Genomic DNA, 22500 nt, shown 5'->3' with positions numbered 1-22500 from the left:
AAAAGAGCGTGGTTCAAAGAGGGAGATGAAGGTGATGAAGGTGCTCGTGATGAAGGTGATGAAGGTGCTCGTGATGAAGGTGCTCGTGATGAAGGTGATGAAGGTGCTCGTGATGAAGACCCCCCCCTCCGTACCTCTCTCCGGTCCAGCGCTGCGTACTCGGCCTCCTCGGCCTCGGGCGCCAGGGAGAAGACCATCTGTGACTCCAGGCTCAGGGCCAGCTCCTCGTGGCGCCGCTGCTCGGCGCGGTCACACGGCGTCTCGCGGTCCTCGTTCTCGGCGAACAGGTCGGCTCCTCTCTGCACCAGGAGCTGGAAACGAGAGGAACACGTGGCTTTGAGGGATCGGGCGCACAGGAGCAGGAGCAGGAGCAGGAGCAGGAGCAGGACCAGGACCAGGAGCAGGATCAGGACCAGGACCAGCGGAGCGACACTTCTTGAGATCTATCCTGTTATCTACTACTCACAGCTCCTCATGTTCACTCCCCCAGTGGGTTGAGCCGCTTCAAGTAAATCGACTTTTATGTAGTTTCATCTTCCCAAACATCGTTTCTAATCATCTTCTCCATTTTACTTTCATGTTTCTTAAGGTTCCATGTTGGTTTCTCTCTGCATGCATCAACACTTAAACATTTGGTTTTGCAAATTACATTTTGGGAACAAAATCAGTTTAAGAACTAGGTCACGACTTGGTTCATAAATGTGACTTCAGAATGCGACGCTGCCACTCGGAGTAATGAAAGGTGTAAAGCACGGCATCCTCCCCTAATACACACGGAGGAGTTCGACCGCAACACGATGAACAGGGGAAGACACCGAGGAGGGGGAGCCCTCAGGCCCCATGTGGAGCCTTTGACCTCTCCCTGAGCCCCCAGAGAGAAACCACCTCAGGCCTCTGGCGCCTCACCTCCACGCACGCCTTCATGCCGGCGGCCGCCGCGTAGTGCAGGCAGGAGCTCTTCCTGCTGTCGGTGGCGTTGACGTCGGCGCGCTCGTACTCCCCGCGGTCCAGCTTGGCTCCGGTCCACGCCAGCAGGATCTGGAGGGACTCGGCCCGCCGCCGCTCGTCTTCATACGGCCGGGAGAGCCGGGGGTGCGGGGCCCCCTCCGAGGTCAGGATCTGGGGCCCCATGCAGAGCAGGTGCAGGGCCGTCTCATTGTGCACGTTACGCTTGTTAGGGTTCCCATCTTTACTGAGGAGGAAAGACCTAGAAGAACGAGGCGGAGACAACGGAGGGTTTCAAACTTACTGCTGATTGGCCCAGAAATGTCTGTGTGCTAATTATCTGGAGCAAGCCAATATAGTATTCTTCTTCTTTTTATTTCTGCTTTATTCAACAAATTAACCTACGAGGGGATGTAATTATTGCCCTATCTTTTTGTTTTGTAAGCCTCTTTGAGGCCCAGAGCAGGTTTGTGTTTTGGCAACACAGCAAATAACACAAAAGCAACTTTAACCTCCTTAAAAAAGTGGAAAAATCAAATATTGCTGACTTCCGTTATACTTATAAAGTCATAAATATTATATTAGTGTAACTACAGCATTTTTAGTTAAAAAAAGGAAAATCCAGAAGATTACACGGCAAGTGGAAATAAAAATCACAGGAAATTATTAGTCTCAGATTCTCGGGGCTTCGTGTGGAAACGAGAATCATCAGAATCATAAGAACTCGTGTTTTCAAAGAGAAGCACATGCACGGTGGGTAGCGCGTGGTGGAAGCTCGTGGAGCCCCGCCCTCTTCCATCCCAGCACGCTGCATTCCTGAGAGCGGCGAGCAGATGGCTGCGTGGAGAGGCAGATGGGACGGAGCTTGACCCCCCCCAAAACAAAAACTCTTTGGACCTACACGATTCACATGGATGACCCATTTTGATATAAAAATTAAGAATTCCACTGAAAGGTGACAAGTTTGCAGGCATGTAGAAATAAATTGGGGGTATTTTTTGAAACAACATATGAATAAATAACATTTAACCTTTCTTCAAAACTAATAAATATACTTATTCAGGCTTACAGGATATGAGCAATCGTCATAAAAATGGCAAAAATAAGACAGAGAAAATCAAAACATGAAACGGTGATTGGGCCGGGTCACAGCTACGATACTTTTGACAAGTTCAATAAATTATGAGAGGAAATTCTGGGGGGCATTTGTTGCCCCTCTGAGTGAAATCAGGGGCAAACTTATATTTCTTGGGGGCAGTTTTGCCCTTCGCCCTCGTGTATTTCTGACACCGGTCCCTCATCTCTCAACCCTGAGATATCCACGTTCCCAAAAGTCAACCACATGCAGCTCTGGCTGTGTATGTGCCTGTTTCCCCGCCTGTTGGAGGGTATTCATTTGACCTGGTGCTGACCTGAGGAGGCGGCTCATGGCGTGCCGGGCAGCGTAGTGCAGCGGGGTGTTGTGCTGGTAGGACTCTCCGTAGGAGGCGTTGGGGTCCAGCGCCTCCTTGAACTGCGGGTTGCTCTCGTACAGGTGGACGGCCAGCGCCTCGTCCCCGCTGAGCACAGCCTTGCGGAACTTGGTGGCCGCGTTGCCCATCGCTCTCCTCCCGCGGCGCTCACGTCCAACGGGCCGGCATGCTGGACGTCCTGAAGAGAAGAAGAGAAACGGGAGGGCTTGAATTCCTTTGTGGCCCAAAAGAAATCCCTCCTTAACTAAAGAGTATCGTTCAGTTCCAGCGTCTCTGGATCCCGAGCGTCTCCAGCGCTGCTCGCGCTCTGCCTCCGGCGCCGAGTGTCCGCCACACGGTGAACGACACGGCGCCTTGCTCTTTTTATTCTTTTCTCCAGCTCAACATCGGGCCAACGGCGCTCACAGGGGGAGAAGGACAAGACTTCCTCTGGCATCTCCGGGAGCTTCCGCCTCTCCGTGCCAGCGCCGCTCGTCCCACGGAGGCCGCCGCGCATCACGGTTTCCTCCACGGAGGAGACCAGATGGTCACGGCGGGCAACGTGGAGCGCACGGGCATTTGGTTTTTGAGAGAGAGAAATCAACACAACGCATCGTCTCCGTGAGCAGAGCGTGGATCATGAAACAGAGAATGTAGAATGAATCCTCACCACTAATCCTCATCAGAGAGATGACAACAGAAAGGAAGCTTCCTGAACACAGACCACATGAAGGAAGCTTCCTGAACACATGAAGGAAGCTTCCTGAACACAGACAACATGAAGGAAGCTTCCTCTACACAGACCACATGAAGGAAGCTTCCTGAACACAGACCACATGAAGGAAGCTTCCTGAACACAGACCACATGAAGGAAGCTTCCTGAACACAGACCACATGAAGGAAGCTTCCTGAACACATGAAGGAAGCTTCCTGAACACAGACAACATGAAGGAAGCTTCCTCTACACAGACCACATGAAGGAAGCTTCCTGAACACAGACAACATGAAGGAAGCTTCCTGAACACAGACAACATGACGGAAGCTTCCTGAACACAGACCACATGAAGGAAGCTTCCTAAACACATGACGGAAGCTTCCTGAACACAGACCACATGAAGGAAGCTTCCTGAACACAGACCACATGAAGGAAGCTTCCTGAACACAGACCACATGAAGGAAGCTTCCTGAACACAGACCACATGAAGGAAGCTTCCTGAACACAGACCACATGAAGGAAGCTTCCTGAACACATGAAGGAAGCTTCCTGAACACAGACAACATGAAAGAAGCTTCCTGAACACAGACCACATGAAGGAAGCTTCCTGAACACAGACCACATGAAAGAAGCTTCCTGAACACAGACCACATGAAGGAAGCTTCCTGAACACAGACCACATGAAGGAAGCTTCCTGAACACAGACCACTTGAAGGAAGCTTCCTGAACACAGACCACATGAAGGAAGCTTCCTGAACACAGACCACATGAAGGAAGCTTCCTGAACACAGACCACATGAAGGAAGCTTCCTGAACACAGACAACATGAAGGAAGCTTCCTGAACACAGACCACATGAAGGAAGCTTCCTGAACACAGACCACATGAAGGAAGCTTCCTCTACACAGACCACATGAAGGAAGCTTCCTGAACACAGACCACATGAAGGAAGCTTCCTGAACACAGACCACATGAAGGAAGCTTCCTGAACACAGACCACATGAAGGAAGCTTCCTGAACACAGACCACATGAAGGAAGCTTCCTCTACACAGACCACATGAAGGAAGCTTCCTGAACACAGACCACATGAAGGAAGCTTCCTGAACACAGACCACATGAAGGAAGCTTCCTGAACACAGACCACATGAAGGAAGCTTCCTGAACACAGACCACATGAAGGAAGCTTCCTGAACACAGACCACATGAAGGAAGCTTCTTGAACACAGACAACATGAAGGAAGCTTCCTCTACACAGACCACATGAAGGAAGCTTCCTGAACACAGACCACATGAAGGAAGCTTCCTGAACACAGACCACATGAAGGAAGCTTCCTGAACACAGACCACATGAAGGAAGCTTCCTCTACACAGACCACATGACGGAAGCTTCCTGAACACAGACCACATGAAGGAAGCTTCCTCTACACAGACCACATGAAGGAAGCTTCCTGAACACAGACCACATGAAGGAAGCTTCCTGAACACAGACCACATGAAGGAAGCTTCCTGAACACAGACCACATGACGGAAGCTTCCTGAACACAGACCACATGAAGGAAGCTTCCTGAACACAGACCACATGAAGGAAGCTTCCTGAACACAGACCACATGAAGGAAGCTTCCTGAACACAGACCACATGACGGAAGCTTCCTGAACACAGACCACATGAAGGAAGCTTCCTGAACACAGACCACATGAAGGAAGCTTCCTGAACACAGACCACATGAAGGAAGCTTCCTGAACACAGACCACATGAAGGAAGCTTCCTGAACACAGACCACATGAAGGAAGAGGTCGACTTGTTTTGACATTTCGTTCTCAGGATAATTGATTAACTTCCAGTTTATGTAAATAGAATAACCCGACTCACCGGTCTAATCTTTACACGATATCAACTTAAAATACTAAAGCGACTCCCTGTGTGTGTAGGAGCAGAATTACATGTGATTGTTATCACCATTTTAGCAAGAAAAGTTTATTCTAAACGGTAATTTGGGGGATTATTCAATGTCAAACTAAACAATATTGGGAAAGTAAAAAGTTGAGATAAAATAAACGAACACATACATGTGGAAAGTGAGACTCCTGGGACTTTAATGATGTAATGTTTTGCCAGTTTATGAGATAAAACTCATGTCGTCTAAGTCTCAATAAATCTCAATAAAGTCTCAATAAATCCCATCAGCATGGAGGGAATCTTCACATGATGAGGATGATGTCACTGGAAGCTGCACTGCAGTGCACAGAGAGGGTTTCTTATATTCCCACCCTCATTGGAATAATAGAAACATAGTCGATAGTATACAGACGTGAAGGTGGGATGTATTGCAGTAGTTGTACCTAATATATTTATCGCTTATATATATAGTCACAGTAAGTTAATTTAGTAAAGTTATGTGGCTTACCCGTTAGATCCAAATACAGAAGCTGAGATACATGACACGCTAAACACTGTACTCATTTAAATCATCCAGTGTCATGTCTGGGAGATGACATCATCTCCTACCATGCTTTAAATAGACCCATGTATTAAAATTCACTTTTACACAGTAAAAAAAAATATGGAAGCCCATTTCGGCCACTGAGGAAAAAAAATTAGGATCTTGTCACAATAATGAGATAGTATCTCATTATTTCGACTTGCTTTTCATTATTATGAGATACTCTCATTATTATGAGAGAGTATCTCATTATTATGAGATAGTACCTCATTATTATGAGGTACTAGATAGTATCTCATTTTTTCAACTTGCTTTTCATTATTATGAGATACTGTCATTATTATGACTTACATGATCCTAATTTTTTCTCACAGTGGCGGAAACGGGTTTCCATAAGAAATACTTCACATGTAAAAGAGAAAACAGGGGAAAAAAATGTGGATAGCATGGACGGACTCGCAGCGCGCATGCGCAAGCATTGGACTTACAGCTTGGGGACAGGAGACACGGGACTCCAGTTGAGCGAGAGTTTGTAAACAGATGATGTCATCTATTTACATTGTTAAATATGACCTCAGTTAAACTTTGCATGTTTACACGTATGCCAGACTTGATGCGCACGAGGTCAGGAACCACCACCACCATCATCATCATCATCATCACAACAACACTGTCAGAGGGGCGAGACGAGCAGGCTTACCTTGTTAAACAGCTGGTCTTTAAACAGTCACGTGACCTGGAGAACTCGCACCGACCCTCTGGACGTGAACACGCGGATCTCACGAGTGTTTCCCATCTGCGCGTCGCAGCGGAGCACGTACACACAGCGCGCTGCTGTCCGCTGGTCAGTGAAGGCCTCGGGCCCCGCGGGGCCGCTGTTTACTATTGGGCCGCTAGCTCCGGCCGCCGTGTTGCGTTCAGGAGCCGTGGGTTTTATCGCTCTGTTGCGTTTGGGGTCCATGAAAACATTCAGCTGCCGCCTGAGCTCTCGGTCGGTGTTAGCTGCGAGGCGTCCCGGTGCTGAGGGAATCACGAGACGCAATACAACTCGTGTTTGTTCGCTGGATGTTGTTAAAAAACATTTTTTAATTTTTTTTTAAAACACACCATGACGCTCGTGCCCGCGTTGGTCAACGTCAGCGCGCGCTAGCGTATCAGCTAGCGTGCTAGCCAACATAGCTAGCAGTAAACGGTGAGTAACAGGTGTCTCACACAGGTGCTGCGTGTCACCTGCGCGCGTGAGTCCGCCGGCACGCGCTGAGCGACACGCGCGCCACCCGTGAATGACGTGACGCCAGAAGCCCCGACGGCGTCCCCGTGAAACTCTTCGTTGGCTCTCTGCTCGCTGCTACGCGGGTTGCCAGGTTTTCAGCTAAAAAAGAAAAAACCCAAATAAAGCGGAGAAAGAAGCGGCTGGTTTTCCTCAGAGACGATGAACGACGAGGACAACGCACGCGCGCACCGACCGACGCCCACGATTTGAGTCGCGTATTCTGGACTGTGCCACATACACACCTGTTGTACCCTAAAGGCTCAATGTGTGTGTGTGTGTGTGTGGCAACGTGCGAATATGACGTATGTCGTATTCACACGTGAAAACAATCTACAGGTTCTTAAAGTAAATACACACGAAAAGTGATTCAACTTTAAATAGTTCCCGGATGCAGACTGATGGGATACAGCATGGGAGGACAGTTTAATTAGACGCCGGGTGCAGCCAGTGTCCATCTCAACCTGTGTGTGTCTGTGGCTCCAAGTCAACAGGTGTGATTCATTCCGTGGCTGCAGTTCAATAAACCGCCACTAGAGTGCGACAGAGTCCAGGGAAACACGTGGTGCTGTTGGACGGGGAGCTGTGTGTGACTTTCAATTCAGTTTATTGTGTAGAGCCCATAATTACAAAATACAAAGACACATAGACATCGCTGACCTTTGACCTTTGACCTCACATCGGATCAGGAACAACTCCCCAGAGATAGAAAAAAATGTTTCACGGGGTAAAAAGGGAAGAAACCTTCAGGAGAGCAACAAAGGAAGATCAATAGATGTCATGTGACCAGATGAACAATAGATGTCATGAGACCAGATGAACAATAGATGTCATGTGACCAGATGAACAATAGATGTCATGAGACCAGATGAACAATAGATGTCATGTGACCAGATGAACAATAGATGTCATGTGACTAGATGAACAATAGATGTCATGTGACCAGGTGAACAATAGATGTCATGAGACCAGATGAACAATAGATGTCATGTGACTAGATGAACAATAGATGTCATGTGACCAGGTGAACAATAGATGTCATGTGACCAGATGAACACTAGATGTCATGTGACCAGGTGAACAATAGATGTCATGTGACCAGATGAACAATAGATGTCACGTGACCAGATGAACAATAGATGTCACGTGACCAGATGAACAATATATGTCATGTGACCAGATGAATAGATGTCACGTGACCAGATGAACAATAGATGTCATGTGACCAGATGAATAGATGTCATGTGACCAGATGAACAATAGATGTCATGAGACCAGATGAACAATAGATGTCATGTGACCAGATGAACACTAGATGTCATGAGACCAGATGAACAATAGATGTCATGTGACTAGATGAACAATAGATGTCATGTGACCAGATGAACAATAGATGTCATGTGACCAGATGAACAATAGATGTCATGAGACCAGATGAACACTAGATGTCATGTGACCAGATGATCAATAGATGTCATGAGACCAGATGAACAATAGATGTCATGTGACCAGATGAACAATAGAGGTCATGTGACCAGATGATCAATGGATGTAATGTGACCAGGTGAACAATAGATGTAATGTGACCAGGTGAACAATAGATGTCATGTGACCAGATGAACACTAGATGTCATGTGACCAGATGAACAATAGATGTCATGTGACCAGATGAACAATAGATGTCATGTGACCAGATGAACAATAGATGTCATGTGACCAGATGAACAATAGATGTCATGTGACCAGATGAACAATAGATGTCATGTGACCAGGTGAACAATAGATGTCATGTGACCAGGTGAACAATAGATGTCATGTGACCAGATGAACAATAGATGTCATGTGACCAGATGAACAATAGATGTCATGTGACCAGATGAACAATAGATGTCATGTGACCAGATGAACAATAGATGTCATGTGACCAGATGAACAATAGATGTCATGTGACCAGATGAACAATAGATGTCATGAGACCAGATGAACAATAGATGTCATGTGACCAGATGAACAATAGATGTCATGTGACCAGATGAACAATAGATGTCATGTGACCAGATGAACAATAGATGTCATGTGACCAGGTGAACAATAGATGTCATGTGACCAGATGAACAATAGATGTCATGAGACCAGATGAACAATAGATGTCATGTGACCAGGTGAACAATAGATGTCATGTGACCAGATGAACAATAGATGTCATGTGACATGTGACCAGATGAACAATAGATGTCATGTGACCAGATGAACAATAGATGTCATGAGACCAGATGAACAATAGATGTCATGAGACCAGATGAACAATAGATGTCATGTGACCAGATGAACAATAGATGTCATGAGACCAGATGAACAATAGATGTCATGTGACTAGATGAACAATAGATGTCATGAGACCAGATGAACAATAGATGTCATGTGACCTGATGAACAATAGATGTCATGTGACCAGATGAACAATAGATGTCATGTGACTAGATGAACAATAGATGTCATGTGACTAGATGAACAATAGATGTCATGTGACCAGATGAACAATAGATGTCGGGGGCGGGGCTTCAGCGGGGCCATGGCATAGTTGGTAGTAGTCATATTCCACGAGACTTGACTCAGTGTTGTACCTTAAGGTGGATCAGCTGAGGCTCATAACGTGAAATAAACAACCAGACACTGGATAGAACACATCAGCCTTTTATTATCCAACATGTGAACATGAAGGTGTTCACAGCGTATCGTCTCACGTGAGAGCACACAGTTCATATCCACAGGCTTTCAATAAATAATTGAACACATACCCTCACTGTGACGTCACTGACGCCCGAGGAAACATACAGAACACTGCTTTGTTTTTTTAATGGGGAACTTAACGAATACTGTCGCACTTTTAAAACAGTTACAGAGTGGTGAAGAAAATATAAACCGCAGGAGAACAGACGGCCTGAAACAGGAACGGAGAGAATACGATGTTGCCCAACACGCCCCTTATGATGTCATCATTGTTTATCCTTTGGGTCCTTGATTATTTCCTGTCCTGCCACAAAAGTTTATAAATATAACCACCACATGTATCACTACCAAGACTAATTATGGGTGTGCACCCCCCCCCCCCCCCCAACCAATACAAAATGGTAAACATGAGTTATTCCTCATGGTGGCACGTGGAGAGCAAACCAGATGAGACGACAAACCGCTCACGGGTTTGTGTAGAAGGAATAGTACGCCGCCACGCCTTTGGCGGAGGAGCTGCTGTTGATGGCGACGGAGGCCGAGTCCACACACTTGATGTCGGAGGGCGAGTCCTCCGGGCCGGGCCCGCCGAGGGACACGCGCCTTCGCTTGCAGGCGGCAGAATAAGAGTCGGCCTTATCCGAGGACAGAGCCGGCGACTGTGCGTCCGTCCAGGAGGAGATGAGGCTGCCGGCCGCCTCCTCTTCGGCCTGGGCCTTCACTTTGTTTGAGTCTTCTGGGCTGGGCCTGGGAGACCAGGGCAGGCCGGGAGAGACCTTCCTCTGGTACGCCGCTCTGGACCCCCACCCCGTCGACACGGAGGCGAACGGAGAGTCCGGGTAGTAGCCCAGAGCGTGGGACGTTTGCATGGAGAGGGATTTGATCGCGTAAGGAAGCAGGGGGCCGGAGTACTCTCCCTCGTAGGGCGCCAGGTCCAGCTTGCCGCCGGCGCCCCCTTGCTGCACGGAGGTGACGAACCACCTCTGAGACGCTCCGTCCTCCGCCGGAGGCGAGAGGAGGCTGCCGGTCTGCGGCACGGCTCGCTCGCTGTTGTAGAAGCGGTTCTGGGGGAGGTTGTTGACGAACGGGTCCTGGAAGAGGGGCTGCATGGTGTAGCGGGCCCCGGGGACGATCTGGTGGGCCCCGCGGGGCGAGTCGGTGGGAGACGGCGTCAGGCGGTCGTTTTCTTGAGCTGTGTACATCCTGGAAAACACATGCAGGTGAAGTTGAGGTCAAGGGAGGTCAGAAAGAATCACGGTGTGAAAACCTCTGGAGCAAAAAGAGTTGGCACGAACAACAGAGCTCCAACAAGTCAGGAAATAACACATATCATTTCATGTATTCCCATGCTGAACTTTTTTATATTTAATCCTCAGTTTATAGTATGTGTGAAAATAAAATAAAAATACTTACGAGTCGTAGTTATCTCTGAATCCTTTGGCAAAAGGGTTGTGATCAATCTTCAGCTGAGTAATCTAAAATAAAATAGAAGAACACATTTAATATTAATGTGAAAGAGAGAACAATCGTCCTGCAATTACATTCCTATAATGCATGTCGACAAGGAAACAGCAGATAGAAGATTAACATTAGAATAATAAATGTGTGAGTTTCAATGAATGGACTAACACATGCATCAACACGGGTGCGTGTCATTCTAGGGCAGAGATAACCTCATGATGACCTCATGATGACCTCACGCCGTCAAGAGGAGCGGAGGGGCGGGGCTTACGTCGGTGTTCTGGTAGGCCGTCACGGCGATGAACTGGTTCTCCGGGAACGTGAAGCTCTGCGTCGGGGCGTCGCTGCCCGGTTCCTCCGCGCCGTCCTCCGACACCTCCACGATGTGCAGCCGCGGCTGGTACTTGTGCAGCGACTGCAGGACCATCATCTGCAGGGAGAACACGGGCAGAGCCGCCAGTCAGCAGCTATCTTTACATTGTTTTTTAAAGCTTTATTTATTTATTATTTTTTCAATAAAAATGTCCGATTTCTAATAAAAATACGTCGGGTTTCTTTTTATCTTTTATTTTTCACGAGTGGTTTGTTCTAAATGTGCAAATTTAATAAATGTATTTACTTCCAAACATGATTTAAACATATTTTAATTTTCTTTGATTTCCAAACATGATTATAACATATTTTAAATATGTTTGTGTGTGATTTGCGTTAAACAATTAATAATGCGTTTTATTCTTTTTATTTCCGGTGTAGATATTTAACTGTATATTTAAATATGATTTATCGAATATATGTTGCCATTGTAATGAAACATGTTGTGAGTGTTCCCGGTGAGTTTGGTGTTCCCGGTGAGTTTGGTGTTCCCGGTGAGTTTGGTGCTCCCGGTTACCTGAGAGGTGCTGTGGCTGGTCCCTTTGTTGTTGGTGAGCTTCAGTTTGCTGAAGGAGATTTCTTGCCTCATCCAGTGGACCCCCGTGTTGGGGGACTCTGGGTGGATGTAGACTTTGTTTCCTAGAATAAAGAATTAATCCAACATCAAACTCCAGCAACAACAAACAAACAACCGGATTTATATCGAAATGTTTTATTTTTGCAAATTCCCAATCGTATAATTTCCGTTATTTAATTCTATCATTATATTATTGTTTTTTAATTCAGATCTTCGATTTAAATCTCAATTCAACATGCAACTAAACGTGTGAGTAAAGTCAAACATCGACCTGCACTACCTTGGCCGCTGTTGTCCGCCTTGCCGCAGGTGACCCACTTGCCCCCCTGGAACCTCCAGTGGTTCGGGTCGGCCAGAACCACCTCCACGAACACGCTGTAGGTCGCCGTGAGGCTGAGGCCGGCGATGTTGAAGCTGAGGAACGGGAACATCCGTCTGGAGGAACACAGTCAGTGCTCATTACATCTCAGTGCACATTGTTCTTTTCTGCAAATACACGTGAAGTGACTTCCTCCTCTTCTTCCTCCATCTCACCTGCCCTGCTTGGTGATGATCATCTCGGTCTGGTGCCGGTGGAACTTGAGCCACAGCGGCCGGTTGCAGAGGTACACCTGGGCCCTCATCCCGGGGCCGGCGCCGGGCAGCGGGAGGCCGCCGAGAGCCGCCCCGGAGCTGCTGTACGGCGCGTAGATGCAGCCGGGGCTCTGCCCGAGCTGGTACGCCGGGCTGAAGTGACTGCGCCCGGCCGCGGAGGGGGGGAACCCCGCGGGGGGCAGCACGGAGCCCAGGTGGAGGGGTGAGGGGTACCTGCCCGCGCTGGACGCGGCGTAAACCGACCCACTGGGCGTGTAGGGGAGGAAGGAGCAGGGGCTCGGGGCTTCGGGACTGGGTTTGGACCCCGCCGGAGGGATGTAGTAGGACCGGTCAGCCCCCATCCCGTGCGCCGCGTACCTGCTGCCCGCAGCCGGGTCGTCCCCCCCCACAGCCGGGGACTTGCGCCGGTCCTCCGCGGCTTCCCTCGCCGCAGAGAAGCTGCTGCTCTCCCCGTCCCCGCCGAGCATGCCTGCTGGTCCTGGTCCTGGTCACTTCGCTGCTTCCTGTGATCTTCAGTGGAGACTGCTCTTCTTCAAGGGTCTTCTCCTCCCCCCCCCCCCCCCCTCTCCCCCACGGGAGTCACACACACTGTGGTGTGTGTATTTGTTTTCTGCCAGGTGTCTTCCGAGGCAACAACTGCCACTGAAGTCTGAAACCGAGACAGAGAGCTGGTTAAAGGCTGCAGGCTGCAGGCCGCAGGCAGCCACGGGCCGGGTCTCCATCTCTAAAGGCCGACGTGCCACATTACGCGTAGAGTAATGGGCCCTCAGCGTGATGAATGGGGGGGGGGGGGGGGGACCTTTTTCATATCAAAGCTAAGCTAATCACCGTGGGCGTAGCTGGGTGTGGCTGTGAAGTCAATCAAAACCTGGACGGCTTCATTTCACTGTCGTCTTTAGAAATAAAAAAATCAGCGACTTTACAGGAGCTACAAAATAAATCACATTTGCCATATAGCCTGTCTTTGATTTTGTCTTTGTAAAAAACATAAATACATATTATCTTATTTAACTCAGTGTAATATAATAAGGTAAAATCCCCTAAATATTATTATTATTATATTATAAGCTAAACACGAACCATGACAATTTAAAATATACTGCCACGATTTAGATAGCTTAGTATTCAACAGTAATATTCTATAATAATATATTTGGCCTTAATTAAAAGACAATTTATTCTACATCACATGACAAACTTTAAGTATAGATTTATTTTGAGGGCGCATCATGACGTCAGAAACTATAAATCAGTGATTAAACCTGCGAAACGCGTGATAACAACTCATCCATATATATATTTTACAAAATAATATATATATATATATTATAATGTACTCTTTTTCTATGAGACGCATTGCTGTTAATCCTTTATTATTATTCAGATGAATTTGCATTCGTTCGATGGACTCTGGCTCCCACCGGGATAGCACACGTGAAAAAGGGAAATAGGCAATTATGTTTCCGTGTGAAGAAGCTTGTGATGTTTGTTGGATCCGACATCAACGAACACGGAACCGTCCTCATGAGGAGAAAAAGACTTCCAGAGGACTCTGTGTGGACACGTTGATCTCCTGCGGCTTTGCATCCCCATCATATCTCTAAAGGGCTACGTCGCAGTTTAATTTAAATGTCTCATTTATTTTAGTGCTGAATAAAAACGCATTCAATTAATTCATTTAAATACACATTATTTATATTAAATATATGTAACTTACCAAGAGATTCTCCTTCCGGTTTCCGTTTGAAAATCAATATCAAGGCACCAGATTGACTTCAGCTAAATCAAAACTTCAGCCGCGGAGGACATCGTGTTGTATTTGGGCTCGAGGAGGGAGTAGAAAGGTAAAGCGCGAGCCATGTGCAGGAGGACTGGTCGGAGTAGCCGTGACGCACAGAGAGCAGCCAATCAGACTGCCCCCTGGCCTCCAGGGGCGGGGCATCACAGCCAAGGTGTAGAAGAGCCACACTGCTCCTCCATCTCACCATCCCCACAAAGACCTCCTCCACATACCAGTCCCTACAGCGTGACCGCCTGGGGTCAATATAGTGCAGAGGTGGCCTTATGTCGGGCTGCTATATTGTCATTACAAGACTGATTTTACAAATACAAAATCTCTCTTATTTCAACAGAGTTAAAGACATTGATTTTCAGATTTCTGGAAAGGAGGTGCTGCAGATTTGGAGTCGGCAACAACTTTTCAAAACTTGGAAAGTAAATGTACAATTCACAATTATTAAATGTTCACATTAATAACCTGCCGAGACCGGTACAGGCACATCGATAGGACCCCCTGCTGTGGGGGCTGAAGAGTGAGGAGCCGAGGCATGAAGCTGATAGAGAGTTATCAAGTGTGATGCTGCCACAGTTGTGATGAAAACATTGAACATGAGAGAACTCCACGAACCCACGGACATCATATATCTGAGTCCATGCCGCTCTGGAACTCTCCTCACGGTGTGATGGTGGTGATGGACCATGTGTTGCCCCAGTATACATGTTGGTCCACGAGGAATTCACCGATCATTCAGACGGTTTTCTCCTCTTTTCTTTCCTCCTTCAGTTCAAAGGCGGTTCAGACTTTAGATGATGCTAACTGTGCTGACGGGGCACCATCAACAGCTTTAAGACGACGGTGAGGACCAGACGCTGCGTGCTGAGAGCGCCGTTTGCATGATAAAGGCGGTGAGAGGATTAATGATGCAGGTCGCCACCTCCCAAATAAACACATTGCACATCAGACAAGACAAATCAACTCTTTGAGTAAACTATTTGCACAGCAAACAGCCGCCAGCTAATACACCTCCTCGGGTCGCACAGATAAACTGATTGAGTTGTTTGATTATTTCAGGAAGTCATGAATATAGAGTAAGAGTTTCAGTGCTCTTGAATTTGCTTTGACACAAGTATCCCCCCCTCCCCCCCTTAGCCCACTGCATTGCTTGTGTGTCCTCATTGTTATCTCAGCGAGTCTATAGGAACATGTATTATACAGTGAATGCAATCAGATGTTGACTCTCAAGCACCAACTTGTGTTGGATTAAAATCCATCCACTCCCTCTGGTTCCCTCTAACTTTCACTTTCTTTATTTAGCGGACTACCCATCTGACACCAACACATCCGGCCGAGCTGAACAGTAATGTTGCTAACGGCGCTGTTAGCGCTGTTAGATGCGATTTAAATTCAGATTTAAATCTGAATTTAACACATGACATGTGCAAGAAACTAAGTAGTTTGAGACAATCGTGGTCTAATATAGAACTGTACGCATGTGGTATGGCAAGTTTTCTACGGGTAAGTCCACCGAGAATAGATATATAAATATATCTATATATCTATTTATATATATATTTATATATAAATATATATATTTATATATATATATATCTATATATATATACACTACCGTTCAAAAGTTTGGGGTCACCCAGACAATTTCGTGTCTTCCATGAAAACTCACACTTTTATTTATCAAATGAATTGAACATTTCATAGAACATATAGTCAAGACATTGACAAGGTTAGAAATAATGATTAATATTTGAAGTATTAATTTTGTTCTTCAAACTTCAAGCTCAAAGGAAGGCCAGTTGTATAGCTTATATCACCAGCATAACTGTTTTCAGCTGTGCTAACATAATTGCACAAGGTTTTTCTAATCAGATATTAGTCTTCTAAGGCGATTAGCAAACACAATGTACCATCAGAACACTGGAGTGATAGTTGATGGAAATGGGCCTCTATACACCTATGGAGATATTTCATTAGAAACCAGACGTTTCCACCTAGAATAGTCATTTACCACATTAACAATGTATAGAGTGTATTTATGATTAATGTTATCTTTATTGAAAAAACAGTGCTTTTCTTTGAAAAATAAAGACATTTCTAAGTGACCCCAAACTTTTGAATGGTAGTGTATATATATATATATTTATAACTGTCCATCATTTGTTTGACAGCTGATTTCGTCCCCTATACTTCACTCTGTGATGATGGAAACATACATTTCTCTCATAAAGCCTCCTCCTCGTGTCGTGCTGCTCGGTGACGGAGCGTGCATCGGGCAGCCGGCCTCACGCTCGCCGAGCAGCTTCCCCTGGCTGTGCCTGCTTTTTGACACGTCTAAAGGGCTGCTTCTGACAAGCTGCCATCCGGCCGGCCGCCCCTCCTGCGGCGCTCAGGCCGGGCCGGAGGAGAAAGCTGGTGACCTGGCCATCGCCGCCGTGCCCTGGGCCACTTCCCCCCCGCCGGGGGCAGAAGGTCTGTTGGTCTGAAGCCACGCCGGGAACTCTGCCCGCCGCGGCCCGTGAGGTCACGACAGACATGCCCGCAGACGAGGGCTCTGATTGGCCCCGAGGGTTTGTTTGACTTGCCCTCTCCACAACAAACAGACATTTACAACCTCATTAATGATCACTTTGACTGAATGTGTCGCTGCTTTCTGGCCCCCTTCAAAGATCATGCAGGAAACCACAAATATGTTCTCACCTTTGGTAATGGAGTTTTGGGAGTTTTGGAACAATAAAAAATAAAAACAAATTTGTAATCTAAAGTTGTACATGCACTTTTTGTTCACCCTTGTTAATTAGTGACCAGTCCATCAAGATCAGACTTAACCTGGCAGCTCTGAACGGAACTTTCATGCACATATACTTGAATCATTTTGTATTTGCAGAAAAGAATATCGTATGTGAAACTTATTCTAATGGTCATCGCTGAAGACACCCAGTGACCCACTTCCTTGTCAACCCCTACTCTTACATGAATGGTTTGCTCCTGCGTCCTGAGAGCAGCAGCCGGAGCGGACCATCACATTTGGTGCCCAGCGTGGGGGCGGCTGCTGAGCCGCCGTGTTCCAGCTACCCCAGGGAGATACACTTCTGCCTCTCCGCGAAGATTTGGTGTTTCCTCATTTGCATTCGCTAATGAGATCCCGTTTGCATGACTGTATGCTGAAGGCGCGCTCTCTGAATACCTCTTAACAAATGCAGGAGCTGGATCAAGTCCGATCTATTTACCCTTTATAAACCAATTAGTGCCGTTGAGATTAAGTTTGTCTTTTAAAGGAGAGATGTGAGCGGCGCAGCTGTGATGTGAGTGAGGCCACCAGGAAACCTGCAGCGGAGTGGTCTTCACCTCCTCATGTTGTTGGAACAACATGGGTACTCTGAGGCTGCGAGTCTCAGGAAGCAACAACTCACAGGACAGGCTGATGTGAACACGTGGTCCCAACCTGGAGCCCGTGTCTTCACACCAACAGTTCTGGTTTCGTACCGTCTTTGCTACGAGAACCCGTTTCCTTCCCCTGAGGATCTGAGGAGGCCCCGGGCTCTTCACCCGGATCACACCTTCACACCAGAGATTCATCCTAGAAGCTTCCTTCACACCAGAGATTCATCTTAGAAGCTTCCTTCACACCAGAGATTCATCCTAGAAGCTTCCTTCACACCAGAGATTCATCTTAGAAGCTTCCTTCACACCAGAGATTCATCCTAGAAGCTTCCTTCACACCAGAGATTCATCTTAGAAGCTTCCTTCACACCAGAGATTCATCCTAGAAGCTTCCTCCATACAAGAAACACGACTCCCAAATTCTCTTATCCGAAGGGGAGTTGCAGGAGTCTGAGTCCAGGAGCAGTGATGGCCCGTTTCGAGCACTTCATCGTTATCGCCCAATCAGTGGCGTGAAGAGTCCCCGCCCAGCGATCTGCTCGTCTGATGGGCCAACGCGCCCTTAAAAGGCTGAAGGTCCGACATGCAGCCGGGACGACGCCCTTTGGATCGTCTGCAGCTCAAACGTCCTCCCTGCTGCTATTGGCCGATCCAAGGCTGACCTCTGACCTCTGATCCCCATTTACATCTCATTGTGTTATTTAAGACATTACCATCCAGGTCATAATAACTACCCATGTATAGAAGGAGACTGAAGGACTCGTTCTCTTTTCTCCCGTCACACTTGGTTGTGATTTGTTTGGTCTCTCGTGAGCAGAATAATAAATCTGTCCCGTGTCGTTCAGAAGAGAGTCCTCTCTGAGGGGAGGAGATCCAGTGGAGGATGTCCTCTCTGGGGGAGGAGATCCAGTGGAGGATGTTCTCTCTGAGGGGAGGAGATCCAGTGGAGGACGTCCTCTCTTAGGGGAGGAGATCCAGTGGAAGATGTCCTCTCTGGGGGAGGAGATCCAGTGGAGGACGTCCTCTCTGAGGGGAGGAGATCCAGTGGAGGACGTCCTCTCTGGGGGAGGTGATCCAGTGGAGGACGTCCTCTCTGGGGGAGGAGATCCAGTGGAGGACGTCCTCTCTGAGGGGAGGAGATCCAGTGGAGGATGTCCTCTTAGGGGGAGGAGATCCAGTGGAGGACGTCCTCTCTGGGGGAGGAGATCCAGTGGAGGACGTCCTCTCTGATGGGAGGAGATCCAGTGGAGGACGTCCTCTCTGGGGAGGTGATCCAGTGGAGGACGTCCTCTCTGAGGGGAGGAGATCCAGTGGAGGACGTCCTCTCTTAGGGGAGGAGATCCAGTGGAGGACGTCCTCTCTGGGGGAGGTGATGCAGTGGAGGACGTCCTCTCTGGGGGAGGAGATCCAGTGGAGGATGTCCTCTTAGGGGGAGGAGATCCAGTGGAGGACGTCCTCTCTGAGGGGAGGAGATCCAGTGGAGGACGTCCTCTCTGGGGGAGGTGATCCAGTGGAGGACGTCCTCTCTGAGGGGAGGAGATCCAGTGGAGGACATCCTCTCTGGGGGGAGGAGATCCAGTGGAGGATGTCCTCTTAGGGGGAGGAGATCCAGTGGAGGACGTCCTCTCTGAGGGGAGGAGATCCAGTGGAGGACGTCCTCTCTGGGGGAGGTGATCCAGTGGAGGACGTCCTCTCTGGGGGAGGTGATCCAGTGGAGGACGTCCTCTCTGGGGGAGGTGATCCAGTGGAGGACGTCCTCTCTGAGGGGAGGAGATCCAGTGGAGGACGTCCTCTCTGGGGGAGGAGATCCAGTGGAGGACGTCCTCTCTGGGGGAGGAGATCCAGTGGAGGACGTCCTCTCTGGGGGAGGAGATCCAGTGGATGATCCTCTCTGGGGGAGGAGATCCAGTGGAGGACGTCCTCTCTGGGGGAGGAGATCCAGTGGAGGACGTCCTCTCTGAGGGGAGGAGATCCAGTGGATGATCCTCTCTGGGGGAGGAGATCCAGTGGAGGACGTCCTCTCTGGGGGAGGAGATCCAGTGGAGGACGTCCTCTCTGGGGGAGGAGATCCAGTGGAGGACGTCCTCTCTGGGGGAGGAGATCCAGTGGATGATCCTCTCTGGGGGAGGAGATCCAGTGGAGGACGTCCTCTCTGGGGGAGGAGATCCAGTGGAGGACGTCCTCTCTGGGGGGGAGGAGATCCAGTGGATGATCCTCTCTGGGGGAGGAGATCCAGTGGAGGACGTCCTCTCTGAGGGGAGGAGATCCAGTGGAGGACGTCCTCTCTGGGGGAGGAGATCCAGTGGAGGACGTCCTCTCTGGGGGAGGAGATCCAGTGGAGGACGTCCTCTCTGGGGGAGGAGATCCAGTGGATGATCCTCTCTGGGGGAGGAGATCCAGTGGAGGACGTCCTCTCTGGGGGAGGAGATCCAGTGGAGGACGTCCTCTCTGGGGGGGAGGAGATCCAGTGGATGATCCTCTCTGGGGGAGGAGATCCAGTGGAGGACGTCCTCTCTGGGGGAGGAGATCCAGTGGAGGACGCCCTCTGGGGGGGGGAGGAGATCCAGTGGATGATCCTCTCTGGGGGAGGAGATCCAGTGGAGGACGTCCTCTCTGGGGGAGGAGATCCAGTGGAGGACGTCCTCTCTGGCCCCGGCTCTCGGTTCTCAATCTGCTGACTGTGTCTCATGGTGATGAACACGTTCCCTCCTCCCATTGTCATTCCACAGACGACTGCAGCGGCTTCATTACACTCATTGATTATGTTCTCCATGGTTGTCATCACTTCCCCGCGGTCCTGTAAGCTCTTTATGGTTCAGAGGGATAAGCCTGAGAGATCATTCATCCGCTTTGTTTGGAAGTTTGGAATAAAAAATGTCTGATGTGGCGACGGCTTGGAAGACAGAGACGATCAGAACTCAGACGATCAGAACTCAGACATCGTTACGGGTTATAGATCTTATAGATTCACTTTGTTACGGGTTATAGATCTTATAGATTCACTTTGTTACGGGTTATAGATCTTATAGATTCACTTTGTTACGGGTTATAGATCTTATAGATTCACTTTGTTACGGTTTATAGATCTTATAGATTCACTTTGTTACGGTTTATAGATCTTATAGATTCACTTTGTTACGGTTTATAGATCTTATAGATTCACTTTGTTATTGGCTGATGACACATTTGGGATTTCTCCATGTTTCAGAAGTCTCCATGTATAAGAAACAAAAACAACGAAGAATCCAAACCCTACACACACACACACACACACACACACACACACACACACACACACACACACACACACACAGACACACACAGACACACACACAGACACACACACACAAGCACTCTCTCTCTCTCTCACACACACACACACACACACACACACACACACATACTCTCTCTCTCACACACACACACACACACACACACACACACAAGCTCTCTCGCTCTCACACACACACACAGACACACACACACACACACACAAGCACTCTCTCTCTCTCACACACACACACACACACACACAAGCACTCTCTCTCTCTCACACACACACACACACAAGCACTCTCTCTCTCACACACACACACACACACAAGCACTCTCTCACACACACACACACACACACACACACACACACACACTCTCTCTCTCTTACACACAGACACACACACACAAGCACTCTCTCTCTCTCACACACACACACACACACACACACTCTCTCACACACACACACACACACACACACACACACACACACACACACATACTCTCTCTCTCTCACACACACACACACACACACACACACACACACACACACAAGCACTCTCTCTCTCTCACACACACACACACACACACACAAGCACTCTCTCTCTCACACACACAGACACACACACACAAGCACTCTCTCTCTCACACACACACACACACACACACACAAGCACTCTCTCTCTCTCACACACACACAAGCACTCTCTCTCTCTCACACACACACACACACACACACAAGCACTCTCTCTCTCTCACACACACACACACAAGCACTCTCTCTCACACACACACACACACACACACACACACACACAAGCACTCTCTCTCTCTCTCACACACACACACACACACACACTCTCTCTCTCTCTCACAGGCGGATCCCTATGTCGTTACTTCTGAGACGTAAAAGTCTCTTTTATCCATTAAAATCTATCGATCTTGTGCTTTGCCTTCTGTACTTGACGCCCCCCCCCCCCATAATGGAAGTCTCCTCAGCCATTTCTTCAGCCCATTCTTCATTTGGAGTAATTATAGATGGAGAGGTAAAAGATGTTTCTCCCCTTTCTGTTCCTTTCTCCCTCCCCCGTCTCTCTCTCCCCGTGTGCATTCAGAGCTCTCACCGCTGCGTTCTGATTAGGACTCGTCTGAAAGGCTCCGCAGCATGTGGCGTCCTCCGGCCGCCGCCGCCGGCTTTCTGTTGGCATTAACAAGCCGAGCAAACCGAGGGGAGCTTTTCAACAGGTACAAACTTTTCCTTTTTAGATAATTAACCGCATTCAGACACTCGGCGCGGAGGAGGAGGCGACGTGGGCACCGGAGCCCAGAGAGAGCATCGTATTCTAGAAGGAAAGAAGAACGAGGACAGAGGAAGGGAGCGAGAGGACTTGATCAAAAGACAAGATGTTCTCTGTGGTGTTGTTTAGTGGATTCTATCCCAAACCCCTATTCAAATAGTCTGGCCTTCATTTCTGCTCCCCTTGTTGTCCTCTT

The 22500-nt window shown here is 48.3% G+C and overlaps 2 protein-coding genes across 2 annotated transcripts in view; both read right to left on the bottom strand.

Moving 5' to 3' along the window:
- Positions 1-7710, bottom strand: part of LOC130212597 (ankyrin repeat and IBR domain-containing protein 1-like) — a 35965-nt gene extending 28255 nt beyond the window's left edge. Inside the window, exons 1-4 of the mRNA XM_056443639.1 lie at positions 6254-7710; positions 2358-2595; positions 907-1207; positions 135-311 (exon numbers count right to left, since the gene is read on the bottom strand). Of these exons, the coding sequence (XP_056299614.1) occupies positions 135-311; positions 907-1207; positions 2358-2545 (666 nt within the window). The 5' untranslated portion in view covers positions 2546-2595; positions 6254-7710. The remainder of the gene's footprint in view (positions 1-134; positions 312-906; positions 1208-2357; positions 2596-6253) is intronic.
- Positions 7711-10017: 2307 nt separating this feature from the next.
- On the bottom strand, positions 10018-13024 carry eomesb (eomesodermin homolog b). The gene is made up of 6 exons (XM_056444060.1): positions 12498-13024; positions 12244-12398; positions 11904-12025; positions 11286-11444; positions 10967-11028; positions 10018-10756 (listed from the first exon to the last, which is right to left on the bottom strand). Exons 1-6 carry the CDS (start codon positions 13022-13024, stop codon positions 10018-10020), a joined length of 1764 nt encoding a protein of 587 aa, XP_056300035.1.
- Positions 13025-22500: the final 9476 nt, after the last annotated feature.

The sequence above is a fragment of the Pseudoliparis swirei genome, chromosome 22 (genome assembly GCF_029220125.1).
Source record: "Pseudoliparis swirei isolate HS2019 ecotype Mariana Trench chromosome 22, NWPU_hadal_v1, whole genome shotgun sequence".
NCBI lineage: Eukaryota > Metazoa > Chordata > Actinopteri > Perciformes > Liparidae > Pseudoliparis > Pseudoliparis swirei.
The sequence above is the reverse complement of the archived record's forward strand: the minus strand, read 5'-3'. Positions and strand labels throughout refer to the sequence as shown.